An 18498-nucleotide genomic window follows, 5' to 3' on the forward strand; every position below is an offset into this window, starting at 1 on the left:
ATTTTAAGGATTCAACAATGTTTCCATTTCAAACCTGAATTTTCCAGCAGCTGCTTTGTCAGGATCTGCACACTGCTGGACTTCTTTTTCTGACAAGTCGGCTCTTTTTCTGGAGACGCATGTCTCTTGCGGTTTCTCCTTACAGAAGTCGTTTCCTCGTCACTCTGGTTTGACAGGAATTGTTTCTCATCTCTTTCAAGGAATGATTCACCTTTTCTTGTTGGTGACCATCTTTTATCACCATTCCTTCTTGGGGATGACTGTCGATCATGGTACCTTGGCGGAGACCAATATTTGTCGTCGGCCCTTCTTGGCGGAGACCGGTATTTGTCGTCTGACCTTCTTGGCGGAGACCTGTATTTGTCGTCTGACCTTCTTGGCGGAGACCTGTATTTGTCGTCTGACCTTCTTGGCGGAGACCGGTATTTGTCGTCTGACCTTCTTGGCGGAGACCGGTATTTGTCGTCTGACCTTCTTGGCGGAGACCGGTATTTGTCGTCTGACCTTCTTGGCGGAGACCGGTATTTGTCGTCGGACTTTCTTGGCGGAGACCGGTATTTGTCGTCGGACCTTCTTGGCGGAGACCGGTATTTGTCGTCGGACCTTCTTGGCGGAGACCGGTATTTGTCGTCGGACCTTCTTGGCGGAGACCGGTATTTGTCGTCAGACCTTCTTGGCGGAGACCGGTATTTGTCGTCTGACCTTCTTGGCGGAGACTGGTCATAAGTACTAACATCTGTCCTTCTTTGTGGTGACCACAGTCTGTCATTAGACCTAGAGGAGTGTTGGTCATGGCTCATCACTGGAGACCGTCTTCTATTGCCACTTCTTGTTGGTGAGAGTTGCTCACCATTGCTTGTTGGGGACCATAGTTTATCAGTTCTTTTTGGGGACATTTGTCTTGCATAGCCACTCCTCGGTGACCATTGCCTTGGTGACAATTGTTTATGATCATATATTCTTGGGGAAGACTGGCGCTCAAGGAATCTCTTTGACCCCTCTTTCCGATCACTTCTTGGTGACGATCTTTGTTCACAACTTCTTCCTCTAGACAACTGCCGTTCGTGGTTCCTTCTTGGTGAAATTGATTTCTTATTCATTCTCTTTGGTGAGGACCATTTCTCGTAGCTTCTTGAACGTGATCGATAACCAGAACGATAACGTGGGGAGCAAGAGCGAGACCTAGACCTTGAGGTACGGCATTGCAGCCTGTGTTGGGAGGAACTACCGCTGGATTGTTTTTTTCCATCTCTTGAGCCGTGGCGGATGGGGCTGTACGAACAGGAACTGGAGCCAGTACTGGATCTGTTTTTGCTATGTCCTGATCTGCTGCTGTATTTGTGCTGTCCATCTCTTGAGCTCCTCCGATGACGTGGACTGTATGAGCGGGAACGTGAACGGCTGATGGATTTGCCTCGTCCATCTCCTGAGCTGGAACAACTGCCGCTGTTTGAGCGAGAACGATGATGCAGGGAGGCTCCAGTTAAAATCTTAGAACTTTTAACTTCATCCCTAAAAAGATTAGTGAACAAGAATCAAATCAACCATTTGAAAAAAAGAAACTTGGAAATGAGAAAAACTTGTTCTTGTTACTGTTGCAAATTTGAAACAATAAATTACCTTTGCACTTCCCCATCCCAATGAGGGTATCTGTGGGGGGAAAAACACAACAGCACATTCAAATAAAGGTCTCCTTAAGTACTGTAAACTTTTTCTGAAATAATGTCTCAAACGTTCACCAGCATTGTAGGTTAAAGGAGAAAAATTTTATATTTAAAATGTTTTCTTGTTATTTCTTAGGTGTAAATAAAAAAAACAAACAATACTCCAGAAAACCCTTCACAGAGCCCTTTACCTTTCCAAAAACTTAAAATATTTCTTAAAAACGGCTAAATGTACTAACTGGTTGCGAAGGCGGTTGCAGTTGGCATGGTGTTGGTTGCTTGTCTGGTGGGTAACCCAATCCTAAAATAAACAGCAACAAATAAAGTCTTGTCTTGACATTACATTTGCAAAACAAATTAAAATGCAGAGACATTTACATTTTTTTCAATTTAATGCATGAGAGATAACTAAAATAATTAAGCTGCTAGCAGTAAGTAATCACTTATGAAAGAGGAAGTGAAAAGAAAACACACTTGCCTTTAGTTGAGGACATTCTTTCTTACATAAAGAGCAGATGTGTGGAAATTTTCCTGGCATAAATGCTGCATAATCACGCCTCACACCAAGGGACAGCAGATCCTTAGAGGACCCAGCCTTGGCTGGAGGTGGAGGCTTAGAAGATGGCACATGAGCAGTGTCATTTGTTTTAATGACTGGCTGAGACTGAGAAATGCTAGATGCAGGGTTCTTGGATACAACTGTTGAAGGTGGAACGGCATCCGAGACATGTGGCGTTTTGGGAATGAAATATGATTGAGAATCTGGTTTTGTGGCAGAAGACACATCAGGCTGCAAATCCTTCAGAATCTGCAAAATTTTCTGAATATTGGTTTTCTGTAGTATTTGCAGATTCATCGTCGAGTCTGCAATATTTGATCCTTGCCCTTGAATTTTACTTTCACCACTGGGTATAGCATCTCTGGTTTCATGTTGGGGAACCGACTGTGGCGTATGGTTTTGTTGGGTCTCCAGTTTTCCAGCTGCATTCCTCTTTGGAAAGGCCACAACATTCAGTTGGTTGAAACCGGCAGCAGATACTTTCTGGTCATAAGAAGAAACCAAACTGCTGTTCTTTAACTCTGCAAAGCTTAGCTGTGGTGCTTGTTTGCCGTCCGTTCCACCAACCCATGCTGCATTGTGAATGTTCTTGACAGGCATATTCTCAACATCTGTAATAGATTTTCCAGTATATGCACAGTCAAACAGTTTAACTGGTTTAATAGTCATTTCTGGCTTATCGTTGGGCGTTGCCGTTTGTCCAAAACCAATGGATCGGGTCAATCCACTCGCCTGGTTTGGTTGAGTTTGAAGCAGTCTAGTCTGATTGATTCTTGGAGGCGGCACAGCAACAAGAGACCCTTTCTGGTCACCTGAAGAACCCAAATCACCAGTTTTTATTTTAGTTGTGAATGGCTCCTCTGTTCTGCTGGTTTGAAAATTATCCATCAACAAAGAGTTCCTCTGAATGTTCCTACCAATCGCAACATCTACCTCTGCATAACCAGCAGCAGCTTGCTCATTTTTAATCATTTTCACTGGATGAAGAAGAGTAGACGAAGACATTTTGTCCTGCAATATTCCTGGCTTTCCAAAACTAGCTGCATTTACACCTGTTGTGCTTACAGTGGGTCGAGCCATAGAGTCGCAGTTGGACTGAACTCCAGGTGCAGTCCTTGTGGCCTTTTTCATGCGAATGCTTTGTAAGAGGTAGGGCAAGTTCTCGGCAGTAGTTTGCTCTTCAGAGTAATTCAGAAGTTCGTCCAGGTCCGCTTTCTCCAGTCCGTAATTTTCTAAGATGTTCCCAGCCAATTGTGGATTACAGTCAAAGTAACTGGGTTGAGAAGAAACTCTTTGATCTTCTGCTCGAGTGGCATAAACAGACGCATTTGATGCCAATTTCGAGAAATCTCCGGTCGTACCTTTGTGGTCTGGCAACCAGTTGTAGGAGCTATAGCTGGTGCTCGAGAGTTGATGCCCATATGAAGCTGAGAAGGTAGACATCTTTGGGGCAGAAATTGGTAACGTTTCTTTTTGGGTGATAGTGAAGAAACCACACTGATCTATAGGTTGGTGTTTGACCTCCTCTTTGTGGGGAATGTTGAAGGTACTTGGAATGTTGAAGGTACTGTAGTTGCTAACTGGTAAAGAGAATGGCTTCATTTCTCTTTCCTTGGACGAGGTAGGAGTCCCAGGAGACGTTCCAGGGAAGGTAAAGCTGGATTCAGGTCCAACATTTGGTGTTGTTCTCCAAGGATCTCTCTCAGTTTTCACACTCAAGAGTCCATTTTGCCCCTGGGAGGCATTCTGTGTCCCAGGGGATACAGGGTCGTACATGAGATAAGACATAAGGAAGGTGATGTTTCTCAGAGGTTTAAGGAGACATGCAGTGAGGGAGCTCTGCTATCAATCACCAACAAGAACAATGTTGTTTAACAGCCAGTGCAGGCTGCAGTCTGTCCTCGAAATCCTTGGAAGAGCCCGTTTAGGCCCATGAAGCAGAGCTTCACCTTACCTTCAGCAGACAAGACAAACTGAAGACAGCAAAAACAAAAAAACAGTAGGTCACTGAAAAGAAACAAGTGCAGAAACAGGTGAAATCAGAATATAAAACATTCTATTAAAATACATCAACTTTATTAAGAAAAATTTATAAACTAGAGGTGAACCGGTTGCAGTTTTCTTGCTGATCACGATTATTGATCTTTAAAAAGCCCGACCTGTACATTTTTTGCCAATACCAATTTTTTTGTCTGAAATGTTGCTAAATATAAGAAGAAAGTTGTTTAGCTGGTTACAGTGGGGCAACCATTGTTAACTTTTAACTGCAAACATGCAGACATGACCTGGTGGGCTGGTCTGTCAGTCAAACCTGTCACAGGCAGAGTTGGGTATAATCTAGCTACATTTACTCAATTACATTTACTTCAGTAACTTTTCTGGGGAAAAAAAGTACTTTTAGGAGTTCACTATGCTGTACTTTTAATTGAGTAATTTTATTATGAAGTATCGCTACTTTTACCTGAGCAAAATATCTGGATTCTCTACCAACTGAATGAAAAATAAATATTCTTTCACCAAAAATTCCCAGATTTTTCATTGAAAGAAATTGTTTTGGAAAATGTTTCTTTTGCCTGATTTTATTATTTTTGTGAATTATTTGAATTATATGAATTTTTGTCCTAAAAATACCAACATTTCCACTTAGCTTTGCATTTTTATGTTTATTTTTCAATCCCTTTTAAGGCTCAACACTTGACATATAATCTCGTTTATTTTACAATAAACATGCATTAAAATTCTTTTTTTACTTTTGACCATTTCCACTACATTCCACATCCTTTTAGCCTTTTCAGTAAACAAAGCTGTAAATCAGGTTTGCTAACAATGCAGGCAGGGACCATCAGATAAGAGACAAGTCGCACTCAGAAGTTATTACTCAACAGTGACTGAAGTCACAAAGACAAGAGGGCCTCTGGCTTTGGTTAAATTTACAGGTCAAATCTGGGATAAGCCTTTTTTAAATTCAGACAACATATTTGGTGTTATATTTATGTGCAAGACATATGTTGGTTATCAGAGTAAAAATATAACAAATTATGGTTTCAAAATCACTCATTTCACATCAGACTTTGCCTAATGTTTATTTATTTTACTGAAAATCCAAAGAAAGGCTTGGTGAGACCAACATTTTCTCAATTTTTTCTCAACAGCACCATCCTACCAACATTTTGCTGAACACAGTAGGTCAACAGGCTAACAGGAAGTGCCCAACATTTTCCCAAGAAACACAAATTTGGCTATTTGGACATTTTTCTAACGTCTAAAACACAGAAAGTAGTGATGTACACACTCAAAAAGCTCCAACATGCTCTCTTTTTAAGGTAATATTGCATTAAAAATAAAACTTTGCAAGCAATGATCATCATGTAAGTGAAGAAGGTGACTGCAGGGAAGCTACCTGAGCAGATAGCCTAACTATTTAACAGCTCGTTAGCCTTTTGTTTCTCTAAAAAGTCCAGAGCTGCGAAAACGTTATAATTCTCCACAACAATCATCTGTGCTCTTCTTACGTTAATTAAAACGGCGGTGAAGATGGCCTCAGTTTTGAAGCAGGGAGAATAACTATTAATCATAATGTCGTTTAATGTTTGTGTAAACACGCTGAATTTTTTTTACTCGATTTTATCATACTGTGTGAATCTCATCCTAAAAATACTCTAATTCGCAATTAGTCGGTTGCTGAATTTTTATATCACTCTTAAATGCAATAAAAAAATTAAATCCTCAAAGTTTGAGTTTAAATGGATTTAGATACATTATATTTTTCTTGCATCTAAAGCTTTACATGCATATAAAACTTATGCACATTAACCCTCCTTCGTTTTTCACCAAATGTCCTTTTTCAGAATTTTCCGTTGTTATTTATATCCAATACTTTTCGACAAAATGTGGATTTTCAGCCACTTTTTAAACTGGAGAAAAACTTGAGGTTCCCTGTAGAGGTGAATTTGGGGAAAAAATGTCTCCAAAGGGACAAAACCCCACAAAAAGCAAGTCAGTAAGCAGAAAAATCACTGAACATTTCTGTCGACTGCTGTTTGCAGGAGAAAAAAAGCAAACTTTTCACAAACTTCCGAGGATTCTTTCCAGAAAAAACTCAATCACTGGCGTACATGATTGCTTTAACGACAGTAAAAACCGATGACATGTCAATATATTCGTGCATAACCTTTAAGAAGTGCAAAGAAGCATTTTTAGTACAGAGTTTTTGCAGTTTTTTACCTTTTCTTTGCAGCGTTTTAACTCGCGTGGAGAGAAGCATGGAGACGCTGCATTCAGGAGGCGTGATGTTGCTTTGAGCGCTGCGCTCCCTATTCTTCTTCTTCTCCGGTTAATTCTGAGTGGATGACAATGCGACCCTACTGCCCCCTCCTGGATGGAGGAGAAACGGCACCATTTAATTTCGCACGCAAATAGAAATGTTCGCTTAACTAGAAGTCTGAGTACTTCAGAGATTCATATATCGCAAAACATTATTATCTTAATATGTCTGTTATTGTGTTTTAAAAATAAAAATGCTGTTATACGGGGACTTCTTTTTTTTTTTTGTATTTTCGGCTACATTCCATTTTTTTTCTCGTCATAGTTCGTATGACGTCACATCCGAGTTCGGCGCGCGGGAAAAACCAGAGCGCTGGTACTGCGTTCCATTTACCTCTCAGGAGAAGAAATTCGGAACTAGGAGTGACGTCACACACGGGTTCACGTTGTTCCAATTATGTCGATAATAAGATTTTGCGCTGAGTTGAGGTGGTTTTTCGGCCGTATCGAAATCCGTGTTTTCGCAAAATGGAATGGAAAGTATGTTTTTTTAAATTACTTATCACATAAACAAACTTATTTATATGTGATTTTAATTGCGTTTCTTATTTAATGGAAACACCACAACTGTGATATTGTATTTTTTTAGATGACAGAAAGACCCCAACTCTGAAGTGAAATAAAGAAAACAGATAGATATGGGATGATTACCGGTTTCAAGTATTAATCTCACAATAACACATTTTGCTGGACGATAAATTGTCTCAGAAGTTATCACAATAAACGATAATAATGTCGTTTTGATACTATTTTCAAGCAATATAATGGCAATGGCATAATGATTCCATTGCCATTATTGTGCAATAATAATGGCATTATTGTTACATGTTCTTGCAACAAACTTACTGCAAGAATATGTTCTCATCAACAAACTTTAATTTCTAATTAACATCTAACACTGAAAATAAATGATTAAAATTAATTATTTTGGATAATTTTAATTATCCGAAATAAACAAAACAACAGAAGCAAGAAATACCAGACCGAGGATTTTTGTTATCCAGTTGTTGGTAGAAAGAGGGAGAGAAAAGAGAAAAACAACGAACCATGCAAATAGAAATAATTGAACTTGTTTTAATCTATCAAAATGTATTTATCTGAAAAATTATTTAACAAGGTGTTAAACATGCCTTTCATTTAATTTTTTGGAACTGTTAATACGTGTTTTCTGTTTTGGAAGCAGAAAAAAATATTACTTTTAAGGAATTAAACATTCGAAATTAAATAATTTTATGGGAAATATTTAATTTTTAAAATACAGCGTTACAGTGAACTAAAAATAATTTTACAAATAATTATTGTTGCTCAAAATATAATAAGAATCTTGTTCTGAAATAAGTTTGTTAGAAATAAAAATTGATGTCTCAAAATTATCAATAATAGCGTATCGATCTCAAATAAATCCGCGTAAATCAAGCAACAGAATCTGCTGCATTTCATTTACCTCGGATATTTTCATTACTACATTTTATACAGTAATACGATACGCTTTCATTTAATTTGACTATGCTAAACCAACAGATGTTAAAACAAATAATTAAAAAAGTATTTATATTATTTACTGAGGTCAGAGATGAAGAGAAACCCCCGTCTTCGTGGAGATGATTGTTTCTGTTAATTTATTTGCTGTGTAATTTAGAATATCCGACTTCCAAGTACAAATTGAACGCCGCAAAAGTCGGACGTTCTTAGACCCACCCACTTTCACCCAGCGAGCGTTTTCATTGGCTGAGCCCTGTGTCCATCACAACCGTGACTCAAACCGCTGTCATGTGACGAATGTTTTTGTGGAGTCGTTTCCGCATTCAGTGGCTGATTTTCGCCGTGTCATGTGAACTCAAACCTTTGCAGTGGTTTAATTTCCACCCCCCTGGGAATCTTCATCGAGGTCCAGAAGGAGTACCCGCCGCTCCAGAGCTCCTTCCAGCGGGTTCGCTGAGAGACTTGGGTCCGGGGCGGTCAGCCATGGCGGACGAGGAGCGGTCACCGCTGCTGCCCGAGCAGCAGTACGCGGCCAACGGCTTCTTCCCGCGGAGAAACTCCGGTGGATATCCACAGAGTACGTACACGTTTTATTTTTTCTGTTAGCCACTTAAACCACGTTAATAAATGTTACTTACTCTAGAATAAGTAAAACATTTACATTCGTGTTTAGCCCTGGAAATGTTTTAATGTAAACAAGTTTAGCCGTTTTAGCTTTGAGTTTGGATTACAGTGGAATTAGACGCATGTAGGACAGGTTTCACATGTGTAAAATAACTTGGCATTCATGCATGTGAAGCGACAGAGGCAAGAAATAATATTGGGTTTGTAAAATGGCCTTCAAATGTTTATAAATTGGCTGATAAGTTCATATATTTTGCAGTCATTAGAAGCTGTTAAACTCTCACTATAGTCGCCATTTCCTCTCACAGTATCTTGTGAAATGCTTGAAAATAATCTGATAATGGGAACCAGGAATGACATAATTTAAAAAAACTTCCAGTTTTAAAACCACTAGCACTGTTCCCGTGTGAACCACATTGTTGTAACAAAGTTTCGCCCCTCCTCCGCCTGTTGCTGTCTACTGGCAGTCATCTGACTGGCTTACAAGGAAGACAAATGCCTCTGATTACAGTCAGAAAAACAAGGAATGTCATGATGTCGGAGCAACATTTGGCATCTTAACCGGACTAATTAATCAGTTAATATCCGCATGTTCTGGTCCAATTACTGCTCTATTGAGGGCAAAATGGGAAAAAGTTAATTATTATGTACAATTGCATAAAAACTGCCAAATAATCAGCTGGTCTTTGTTCTATATTCTGCTTTAAGCTACGAAATGAACTTAAAACAACAGTAAATATAAAACTACGCCAGTTATAACTGCTGAAGCTGTATTCTTTAGTTCCTGCTGTATATAAACTCACTTCAGTGTTTTTGTTTCCTCTTTCACTCTCGGTTGTTTGTGCAGCTTTGCTGACTCCTGGTTACTCAGAGACGTTCATGTAAATGTATAAATGTACGACTGAGTGAAAGATGATAAAAGAAAATGGTGATGGTTGTCATTGGTTACTGGCCTGAATCCTGAACACCATTTAAGCTGTGTGTGTGTGTGTGTGTGTGTGTGTGTGTGTGTGTGTGTGTGTGTGTGTGTGTGTGTGTGTGTGTGTGTGTGTGTGTGTGTGTGTGAACTCATTCTAGATGTTGATGTTTGCTGGGAAATTTGCAGAAAAAGAAATTCTAGAAAAAAAGGGCAAATACAAAAAAATTGTTTAGAATAATAAGGAATGTTTTTGTACTAACCACATGGCAATTTTAGTATAAATAAATGTCTAAACGCTTTTTTTCTGTGGAGGCAAAATGAACATATGTAATCAAATACATACATTTAAAATGCTAGTATTTATCACATTAGCCAACACTAGAAAGTTAGCTAAAATCCTACCATTAGCATGTTGACTAACGCTTTCGTGTTGGCTAAATTGAACAATTTACCATCTTAAATATTTAAAGTCATTAGTTCAACGTGTTAATGACATTGGTGGACTGAAATGCTAAAATATATTTACATTTTTTAATGCTGGAAAGTTACCTAAAATACTTGTATATCCAGATTTGCTAGAAGGTTAGCTAAAATGCTAATATTATGCACATTATCCAACTCTAGAAACGTAGCTAAAATGCTGCCATTAGCATGTTAACTAACCCTTTTATGTTAGCTAACAAGCTATCTACTGTAATAATCTTGAGTAAGTAAGTAAGCTCATTAATTTAAGAAATGTTACTGACATTCATCGTCTAACTCAGAGGTTCCCAAATATGGTTAGACGCAGATATGGGAAGTGTGGAAACCTCTACTGCATCAAGTTTACAGAGCAATAACAGAGAGTTGGACATTCTAAGGTAAAAACCCAGCGTATACAGCGTTCAGGTTTTGTTTTTTTTCATCCAGACGGCTTCCCGCGCCCCCCCTGCAATGGCACGCGCCACCCCTAGGGGGCGCGCCCCACAGTTTGGAAACTTCTGGTCTAACTCTTGTATGTTGGCCAGCTTAAACTAGATAGTTTACTATAAGAGATAGTATACTATAGTAATCTTGAGTAAGTAAACTCATTAGTTAAAATGTTAATGAGATTCGTGGGGTAAATTCCTAATATAACTTTTTGCTAATGCTAGAAAATATTAGCATGTTGCCTAAACCTTGAATGTTGGCCAACTTAAACTACTAAAAATAATTTTGAGTACAAATTATTTAAAATGAGATAAGCTAGCTTAAATTAACTAACTATTCATTATTTAAATATAAGATTACGGTCTAAAATGAAACATGAACAACAATGCTGCCATTAGCATGTTTGCTAACTATGTAATTTTAGCTAAGGTGAGCTGTAAGTACTCAACAAGTGGCTATATGCTATCTCAAGCTAAAATGCTAATGTTGGTGTGTCTGCTATCTGGGTTTCATTATGTGCTTAAATAACGTAAATTTCACCATGTGAGGAAATTAGTCAGTGGAATGAAATAAAACATTGTCCTCAGATAGTTCGTAATGTAAATAAACTCGGTCTGGTTTGCTCCAGTCTGATTTGAATGATGTAAATTACTTGATTTGCACAGAGTCGGACGCAGGTAGTCGACTCTTTGCAACGCCGTGTGGCTCAAGCAGAGGAGGGTAGAGCAGCTCAAAGCCGGACTCAAGTAAGAGTAGCAGTACGTCAACGCAGTTTTACTCAAGGCCTTCAAGAAATTACTCGAGTTGGAGCAAAAAAAGTGTTTAGTAACTCAAATAAATGGAACTGGTTACAACCCGACTTTGGGCCCAATACGACAGAAAGGCGTTAATGTGAACCTGTCCCTGTTCGCATTAACAGGGACAGGTTAACGTCCCTGTTAATGTCCATTAACAGGGACAATAGCAGCTGCTGCTGTTGTTTGTGCAGATCTTCTCATCGTCTTGCTGTCCTCAGGTATCGTGCCGTTCCCCAGCTACGTGCCGCCCAGTGAAGCTCCGCCCCCGTACTCGCCCCAGGGCAGCCCAGACAGCAGCAGCGCCCCGGTCATCAGCTGCCGGGTCTGTCAGACGGCCATCTCTGTGGAGGGAAAGACGCATCAGCATGTGGTGAAGTGCAGCATCTGCAACGAAGCCACGGTGAGAACGAGGACGACTCGGTCAGTCAAGCTTATTTGTGCCATGCATTTCAGCAACAGGGCAGTTAGAGGAGCTTTATATCGTAAAGAAAACACCAGCAATACGGAAAACCAGCAAACAAATAAACATTGAGTGTGTCGGATCAATGCTTCAGTGATTATATTTCAAAAGCAGCTCTAAACATTTGAGTTTTTAGTCTAGATTTAAAGGAACTCGGTGTTTCGGCTGCCTTGTAGTTTTCTGAAAGTTTGTTCCGGATTTGTGGTGCATAGAAGCTGAATGCTGCTTCTCCATGTTTGGTTCTGGTTCTGGATGCAGAGCAGAACCGGAACCTGCTCTGCATCCAGAACCAGACGACCGTAGAGGTTCTGGGAGGTTGCTATGACAACAGCAGGTCTTTAATGTGTTGTGGTGCTGAACCGTTCAGTGATTTATAAGCTAACAGTATTTTAAAGCCTGTTCTCTGAGCTACAGGGAGCCGGTGAAGGGACTTTATGACTGGGTGATGTGCTCTGACTTCCTGGTTTTAGTCAGAACTCCAGCAGCAGCAGCATCTGGATCTGATTGATTTGTTAGTCAGACCTGTTCTTCTGGTGATAGAAGGCTGACTTTGTAACCGTCTGTATGTGGCTCTGAAGGTTCAGGTCTGAATAATTTAACCCTGTAAGGCAGCGGTGTCCATTTGTGGCCCATTTGTTTATTAAACTTTCTATTTTTAATCAGGATGAATTTATTATTGACATAAATGTCTAACAATGGTAAATGTTAGCTAGAACATAAAATATTACATTTTTTTACAACCAAACTTTTGTAGCAATTAAAACAAAAGTTGATCGTTGATCCAGAAAGTTTTTCTGAAAAAGCTGCACCCAAATCAGCTCATTTTTAAAATATTACATGATCAATTAATATTTAATTACTTCTTCTATCAATTTATGCTACTGGGCCTAAGAGAATTTGAAGACCGGATACGTTTCTTTTAATACAGCAAATGTGAAAAATCATTCTTAAGTTTTGAATCTACAATCAGTAACAGAAACATTTTTTTTGCTAGATTTTATTTTATTTTTTTCTTCTTGACCCTCAAAAACTTGTGACAAAAAGTCCAGGCTCCCCTGCTGTATCAGAATATTTCACCAGCAGTGTTCGTCGCATATGGAGACAGAGTTCATCTGAAAGTTTTGAATCAGTTTCTTTTGTTTCCTGTTTGTAGCCGATAAAGAACGCTCCCGTTGGAAAGAAGTACGTCCGCTGTCCGTGTAACTGTCTGCTGATCTGCAAAGTCACGTCCCAGAAGATCGCCTGTCCACGGCCGTACTGGTACGACTGGGAAAAAATACATACTGCACTCCTGCGAGATAAATTAGAGTACGAGGTCCAGTAAGGCCTTTTTACTGTCAAGTTAGAAATATCTTTTGAAAACGTACTTTTCATTAAGTCCACAGTTTTCATTAAACCCACCTGTAAGCAGAAAATCATCATAACTAACAGAAATAAAGCTTGAGAACATTAATTTGTGTAATTAATTAATCTATGTAAAGTTTGACTTGGTAAACAAAATGCAGTTTTATTAATATTCTGATCTATTGAACAGTAAAATTCATTGAAGTCTATTAAAAGTTCTTTATGTCATAAAGACAAAGTCAGTAATTGTGAAACAAGCTAAAAACATCACATTTTGTCGAATGTTAGCATAAAGATCATCAAACATCAAATCTGTTGGTCAATGTTTCATTTACTATGATTTAAAAACAACTCTAAACAGGTGGGTTTTCAGATTCGATTTAAAGCAACTTCAATATGCTAACAGACTGCATAACTTGGACTGAAATAGCTAATAAAATTAGCTAAAATGCTACCATTAGCATGCTGACTAAACCTAGCAAGTTGGCCAACTTATCTATTGTTAGTAATCTCATTTGTTCAAAATGCTAACAAGATTGGTTAGCTAAAATGCTAACATTTGCTAATACTAAGAAGTAGACTTACATTAACTAAATTTGTTCTGTATGCTAATTGCAGCTAATAGAGGATAATTGGTCTAAAATGCAACTTTAGCAGAAATGCTAATGCTAGTATGATGAATATTATTGTATATATGCATTTTTGCTAAAGTTGCATTTCAATCCAATTATTTTCCATTAGCTGCAATTAGCATACAGAACAGGTTTAGTTAATGTAAACCTACTTCTTAGTATTAGCATATGTGCATAGCTTAGCATTTTTAGCTAACCGAACAAATGAATATGACTGCATATATGCAGACAGAAGAAAACACTAAAGAAACAGAGTGGAAGTTTTGTTTAGAAATGTTACAGGATTATGTTATGAGATGCAGTTTCCTGATTTTTCTTTTCTTTTGTTTTTTGGGCAGTAAGCGCGTCATTAACCTGGGACCAGTCCACATCGGCAGCGACAGTCCAGAACCGCGGCGCCAACCCGTCGGGCTCAGGGTCATCTGCGGACACTGCACCAACACATTCCTGGTAAACAGCAAATACTGCAACAGGCTGCACATATATTTTCACTGGTATTGATCTTTCCTTTCTTTTTATTCCACACTTCCAGTGGACAGAGATTTCAGACCGGACTTTGGCCCGATGTCCACACTGCCGAAAAGTGTAAGCATTTCTGCAGCTGTTTGCATCTTTGAGAGACGGATCCATACATTTGTCTCTTTGATTTGTGACCCGATCAGGTTTGCTTTAAAATAAAATGGTTTTCCTTATACATTAACCAGTTCTTCAGTTGGGCGGCAGTACCCGAGGAGGAGGAGCTGGCTGTGTTTCCTGCTCTTTGTTGTTCTGGCAGCATCCACCACTGGACTTTTGGTGAGTTTCTATCCGTGTTAAACTGTTTAGATTTATTCATATGACACAGTGACATTCTGATCGTTCTCATTATGCATTTCCTTAATTTGATGTATTCATACTTAGCATGATGAATTAAGTACTTGGCAAAAAGTTATGTGATCACGTGCTAAAAAGCTAAAAGTAGCTTGTTGCTAATATAACTTAGCAACAGTTTGTATTGTGAGCTAAAAATGATAATAGTTAAACTGGTAATGTTAGCATGACTAACTAAGCTAAGGCATATTTAAGTTGATGCATGTTAGACCAATAATTTCCTATATACGAGTTACATGCTTTCATGAGCTAAAATGCTAATGCTAACATCATGAACTAAGTACTTAGCAACAGATTATATGCTATTCTGAGCTAAAATATTAACTTTAGCATTATGTACTAAGTACTCATCAACAAGTTCTAAGCCAACAATAGCTAAAATAACAGTGTTAGCATGATGAAATAAGTACTCAGCTACAGTTTATGAGCTAAAATGTAAACTTTTGGATGCCACCAGTCAATTGCGATCTGAATGTGCTATATTTAAGTTACCTTATATGCTGAAAAACAAGTAAAGATCTTGTTTGTAGGAACAGATTCCCTCTGGGAAGTACCTCAAAGCCAACACAGCTTCAGAAAACTTATGTGTGTGAAGCTGAAAGGACTTGAACATATATATGTGTGTGTGTGTTCAGGTTGGTACGTGGAAGCCGGCGCAGCACTCAAAGGGCATCTACGTGTCGTGGGCGCTGCTGATGGTGTTAGCTCTCTTTACCTTGATAAGAACCATGTACTGGAGGTGTTTTAAGATCAGCGACCCCGTGTCCAACATCACATAGACGGACCGTTCAGGAGCTGAAAGAGGGAATCGGTTCCTGTCGCAGGAGCAGGAGCACACAAGACGAGTGGTAAACAATGTGAGGGTCGGTGTGGAAACCGTGGAATGACGGGACGGGAAAGCTAACTGGATTTAGAGTAATTAAAAATACCTTTCCTGTGCTATACTGGGATTACAGAAATAAAAGCTGCTAGTTGTCCAAAAACAACACTGAGATCTTGTTGAGCATTTTCTATTTTATTGCCATCATCAGGTTTAAAAAGTATTAAAGTAAATAACTGAACTACAAAGCAGGATCACCATGGTATTAAAGTAACTTCAGGCGTCTCAGAGCTGTTTTATGTAAGCTGGTTCACTGAAAACACAAACTAACTCTTTGGTTTCTCAAATCAAAACTTGTCATCAGGTTTATGTTTAATTCCCCAGGATCACATTGTAAGAAGTCAGTATTTATCTCACTATGTCTTAAAATCACAAACTTTCTCTATAAAACTATACATCTGTTGGATTTGTAATGGTTTTACACATAATGTAACATATAATGTTTGTAGTTTCCTTTTAAAGCTGCGGTGTGTAACTTATAAAAAAAATATATATATTTTTTTACATATTTGTTGAGACTGTCGGTGCTGTCAATCACCCTCTGTGTGGCGCTGCTCTTCTCCTGTTTGCTCTCTGCTACGCCACAGCTAGCATAGCCTGTTGTGAATGCTAAGGGATAAACATTTTCCTGTAACAGGAAGTTGTTTTTCCACCATTAGAACATTTAGCAGCTCGTTTACTAGGTTGATTGACGGCGCTAAGACCCTCCTCCTGACTCTGACTGCTTTTTTTTTTTGTCTTGGTGTATTTCTTCAGACGACTATCTTTTCACAGATTATCTGTCTCATATTAAACATGGAGACGGTTTTAACAAATATGTAAAAACATAATTTTAAATTAAAGTTCCTGCAGCTTTAAGGACTTAATTTATTTTCTGAAGCGTTTTTAAGACAAATTAACTCTGGATAGCTGCACTTTTGGCAGGTTTGCACCTCTGAGATTACAATTTTTGAGTAATAATCATCTTAAAAGAATATTAAACCCAGATTAATCCATTAAAATAACGTTGGATATCAAATCTACATGAGATTTAGGGAGAAATTGATCATGAAGTTGATCAGTTTCATATCAGGATTATCTCGTTTTAACATGAACTCATTTGGGATTTAATCCCAAAATCTTCTAAAATCTCACCTGTTCATGTTAATGAACTTGGTTCACCTGGAGATATTTCCTTAACCTGTTGATTCTGCTTTGTGGCGCAGAAACTTTCCTCTGTTCTGGATGAATCAGCATTTTTGTTCTGACAGATTATTAGAAAATATGAGGAGAAATGAAAACGGGATTAACTGATGTGTTGCTGAACTGTCATGTTTGGACATGATAACAACCCGTCATGTTTTTGAGTTTATTTGATGACATTATTTAAATTTTACCAACACAAATACAAACTTTTGTCTTCAGATGGAAACATAGCGATGATAACTTGATGTTTTTGTGCTTTACTTTTTGCAGGGAGTTGATTTAAAGTGTAAATGCTCTTAAATCGACCCCCACTGACAGGATATTAATGTGTTTTTATTGTTCAGTACAGAGTTCAGGTTTAACACTGGAGCTTAAAATGAAAAAACATCTGAAGTTGTGTAAAAAAGATGAAGAAATGGTGATGGATGAAGGTTTAAGTGATTTATAGTTTCTTCAAAAACAAGAAGATGTCAGGAATATTTTACCTCATGAAGCCTAAATGGACAGAAACTTTAAAACATGAAGCATTTTGAAGAAACGTGTTTCACGTCAGCGGCATTGTTTACTTTATGTAACCATTTAAATTCGCAGATTAGAGGGAATAAAGTTAAGATCTCGTTTTGTTACCAATGAAAAGCCTTGGCTCAGTTTAGTGTAAAAAATATCTTAATTCAGTTTATTTAATGTGTAAATAGGAAGGATAGTTTATAGCTGAATGATTTTGGGAATCTAAGTTAATTATGACTTCGTGTTTATTAGCATGTTAGCACCAGATTCGTCTCATACGGGGATTTTTGAACATATTTGGTTTATTTGTAGTTCTCTTTTTTTTTGTTTATCCATAAAAATCAAACTTGTTAGATTTTATTTCAGCCAACTTTCGTCTTAATCTGATTAAAATGTGATGTGTGGAAATAAGCGCTGACGTCTGTGGGCATGTAAATATTCCAGGAGGCTCTGCTGCCCCCTTGTGGTTGATTAATGTATGTACCTGCACTACATTGTACTGCTGTCTGGTTCTCACTGTGTTTTTGGTGGATGGATGATTTATTTTGTATATCATGAAACAAAGTAATACCTTTAACAAACTCCTTGACTCAGTGTCATTTTTATTATTTCTTTCTTTTAATTCCAGAAAGAATATATTTCTGAAAAATATATATATATATTTAAGATATTGTATGAAAAATGAGGTCTACAAGTGAGATTATTTTAAATATTTGACTTTTTATGACATTGAATAAAACTCACAAGTTATTGACTATTTCAAATACTTTCTGTAGTTTTCATTTGTTTTGGTTTTTTACGTTTTAAAATAAATTTAACAGTATTACCATTATAGCTGGTATCCCAGGTTTTAATATGAAGAGGAGAAATGAGTTTATGCAAACTCAATTTAAATTGAGACACAAAAGCTCCAAATATTATCAAATCATTAATTTCAGACCAATTGTAGCAAAATTACATGCTATATCGTCTTACCATAAATAAAAAGGCAAAAACCATTAAAAACCATTAACATCAGAGTTTTACTTCCTGTAACCACAAGAGGTCAGCAGCGAGGAAGAAATGAGCTGCTACCTGCAGCTCCGCTTCATATTTATAATATTGCTCCGTTTGTTTGTTTTCTGTTTTTTAATTTCATTATTTTGGAAAAACACTGACCACTCATCCTGGTTGAAGCTCTGCCGAGTTGCTTGGTAACGGTCTGGCCTTCTGTGAGGTTGCTAGGTAACGGCACGTTACATTCCAACGGTTTTGGAAACGTAATTTTCCAGACACAAAAAACAATAAATTTATCGCCAAAACATAGCTGTGTGGTTTTGTAAGCACTGGGGCAACAGAATTGT

General features: G+C 38.1%; 2 protein-coding genes across 4 annotated transcripts in view; one reads left to right on the forward strand and one right to left on the reverse strand.

Moving 5' to 3' along the window:
• Positions 1-6694, reverse strand: part of LOC103480617 (uncharacterized) — a 40505-nt gene extending 33811 nt beyond the window's left edge. For all 3 annotated transcript variants that reach the window (XM_081599809.1, XM_081599808.1, XM_081599807.1), the window contains exons 1-5: positions 6448-6694; positions 2143-4196; positions 1904-1965; positions 1621-1650; positions 35-1512 (exon numbers count right to left, since the gene is read on the reverse strand). In XM_081599809.1, the coding sequence (XP_081455935.1) occupies positions 35-1512; positions 1621-1650; positions 1904-1965; positions 2143-4011 (3439 nt within the window). In that variant the 5' untranslated portion in view covers positions 4012-4196; positions 6448-6694. The remainder of the gene's footprint in view (positions 1-34; positions 1513-1620; positions 1651-1903; positions 1966-2142; positions 4197-6447) is intronic.
• A 1592-nt stretch (positions 6695-8286) lies between these two features.
• On the forward strand, positions 8287-17737 carry LOC103480619 (type I phosphatidylinositol 4,5-bisphosphate 4-phosphatase-B-like). The gene is made up of 7 exons (XM_008435642.3): positions 8287-8605; positions 11496-11677; positions 12891-12997; positions 14052-14163; positions 14246-14298; positions 14418-14508; positions 15219-17737. Exons 1-7 carry the CDS (start codon positions 8326-8328, stop codon positions 15360-15362), a joined length of 969 nt encoding a protein of 322 aa, XP_008433864.1. The 5' UTR covers positions 8287-8325; the 3' UTR covers positions 15363-17737.
• The last annotated feature ends 761 nt before the right edge of the window (positions 17738-18498 follow it).

The sequence above is a fragment of the Poecilia reticulata genome, chromosome 18 (assembly GCF_904066995.2).
Source record: "Poecilia reticulata chromosome 18, P_reticulata-male-v2, whole genome shotgun sequence".
In the NCBI taxonomy this organism is placed as follows: Eukaryota; Metazoa; Chordata; class Actinopteri; order Cyprinodontiformes; family Poeciliidae; genus Poecilia; species Poecilia reticulata.

Bases quoted from the DNA above. Each gene is read 5' to 3' on its own strand.
- LOC103480619 (XM_008435642.3), top strand. From the start codon at position 8,326: ATGTTTTTGTGGAGTCGTTTCCGCATTCAGTGGCTGATTTTCGCCGTG. The intron at 8,606-11,495 runs GTACGTACACGT...TGCTGTCCTCAG, and splicing joins CTCCGGTGGATATCCACAGA to GTATCGTGCCGTTCCCCAGC. The intron at 11,678-12,890 runs GTGAGAACGAGG...TCCTGTTTGTAG, and splicing joins GCATCTGCAACGAAGCCACG to CCGATAAAGAACGCTCCCGT.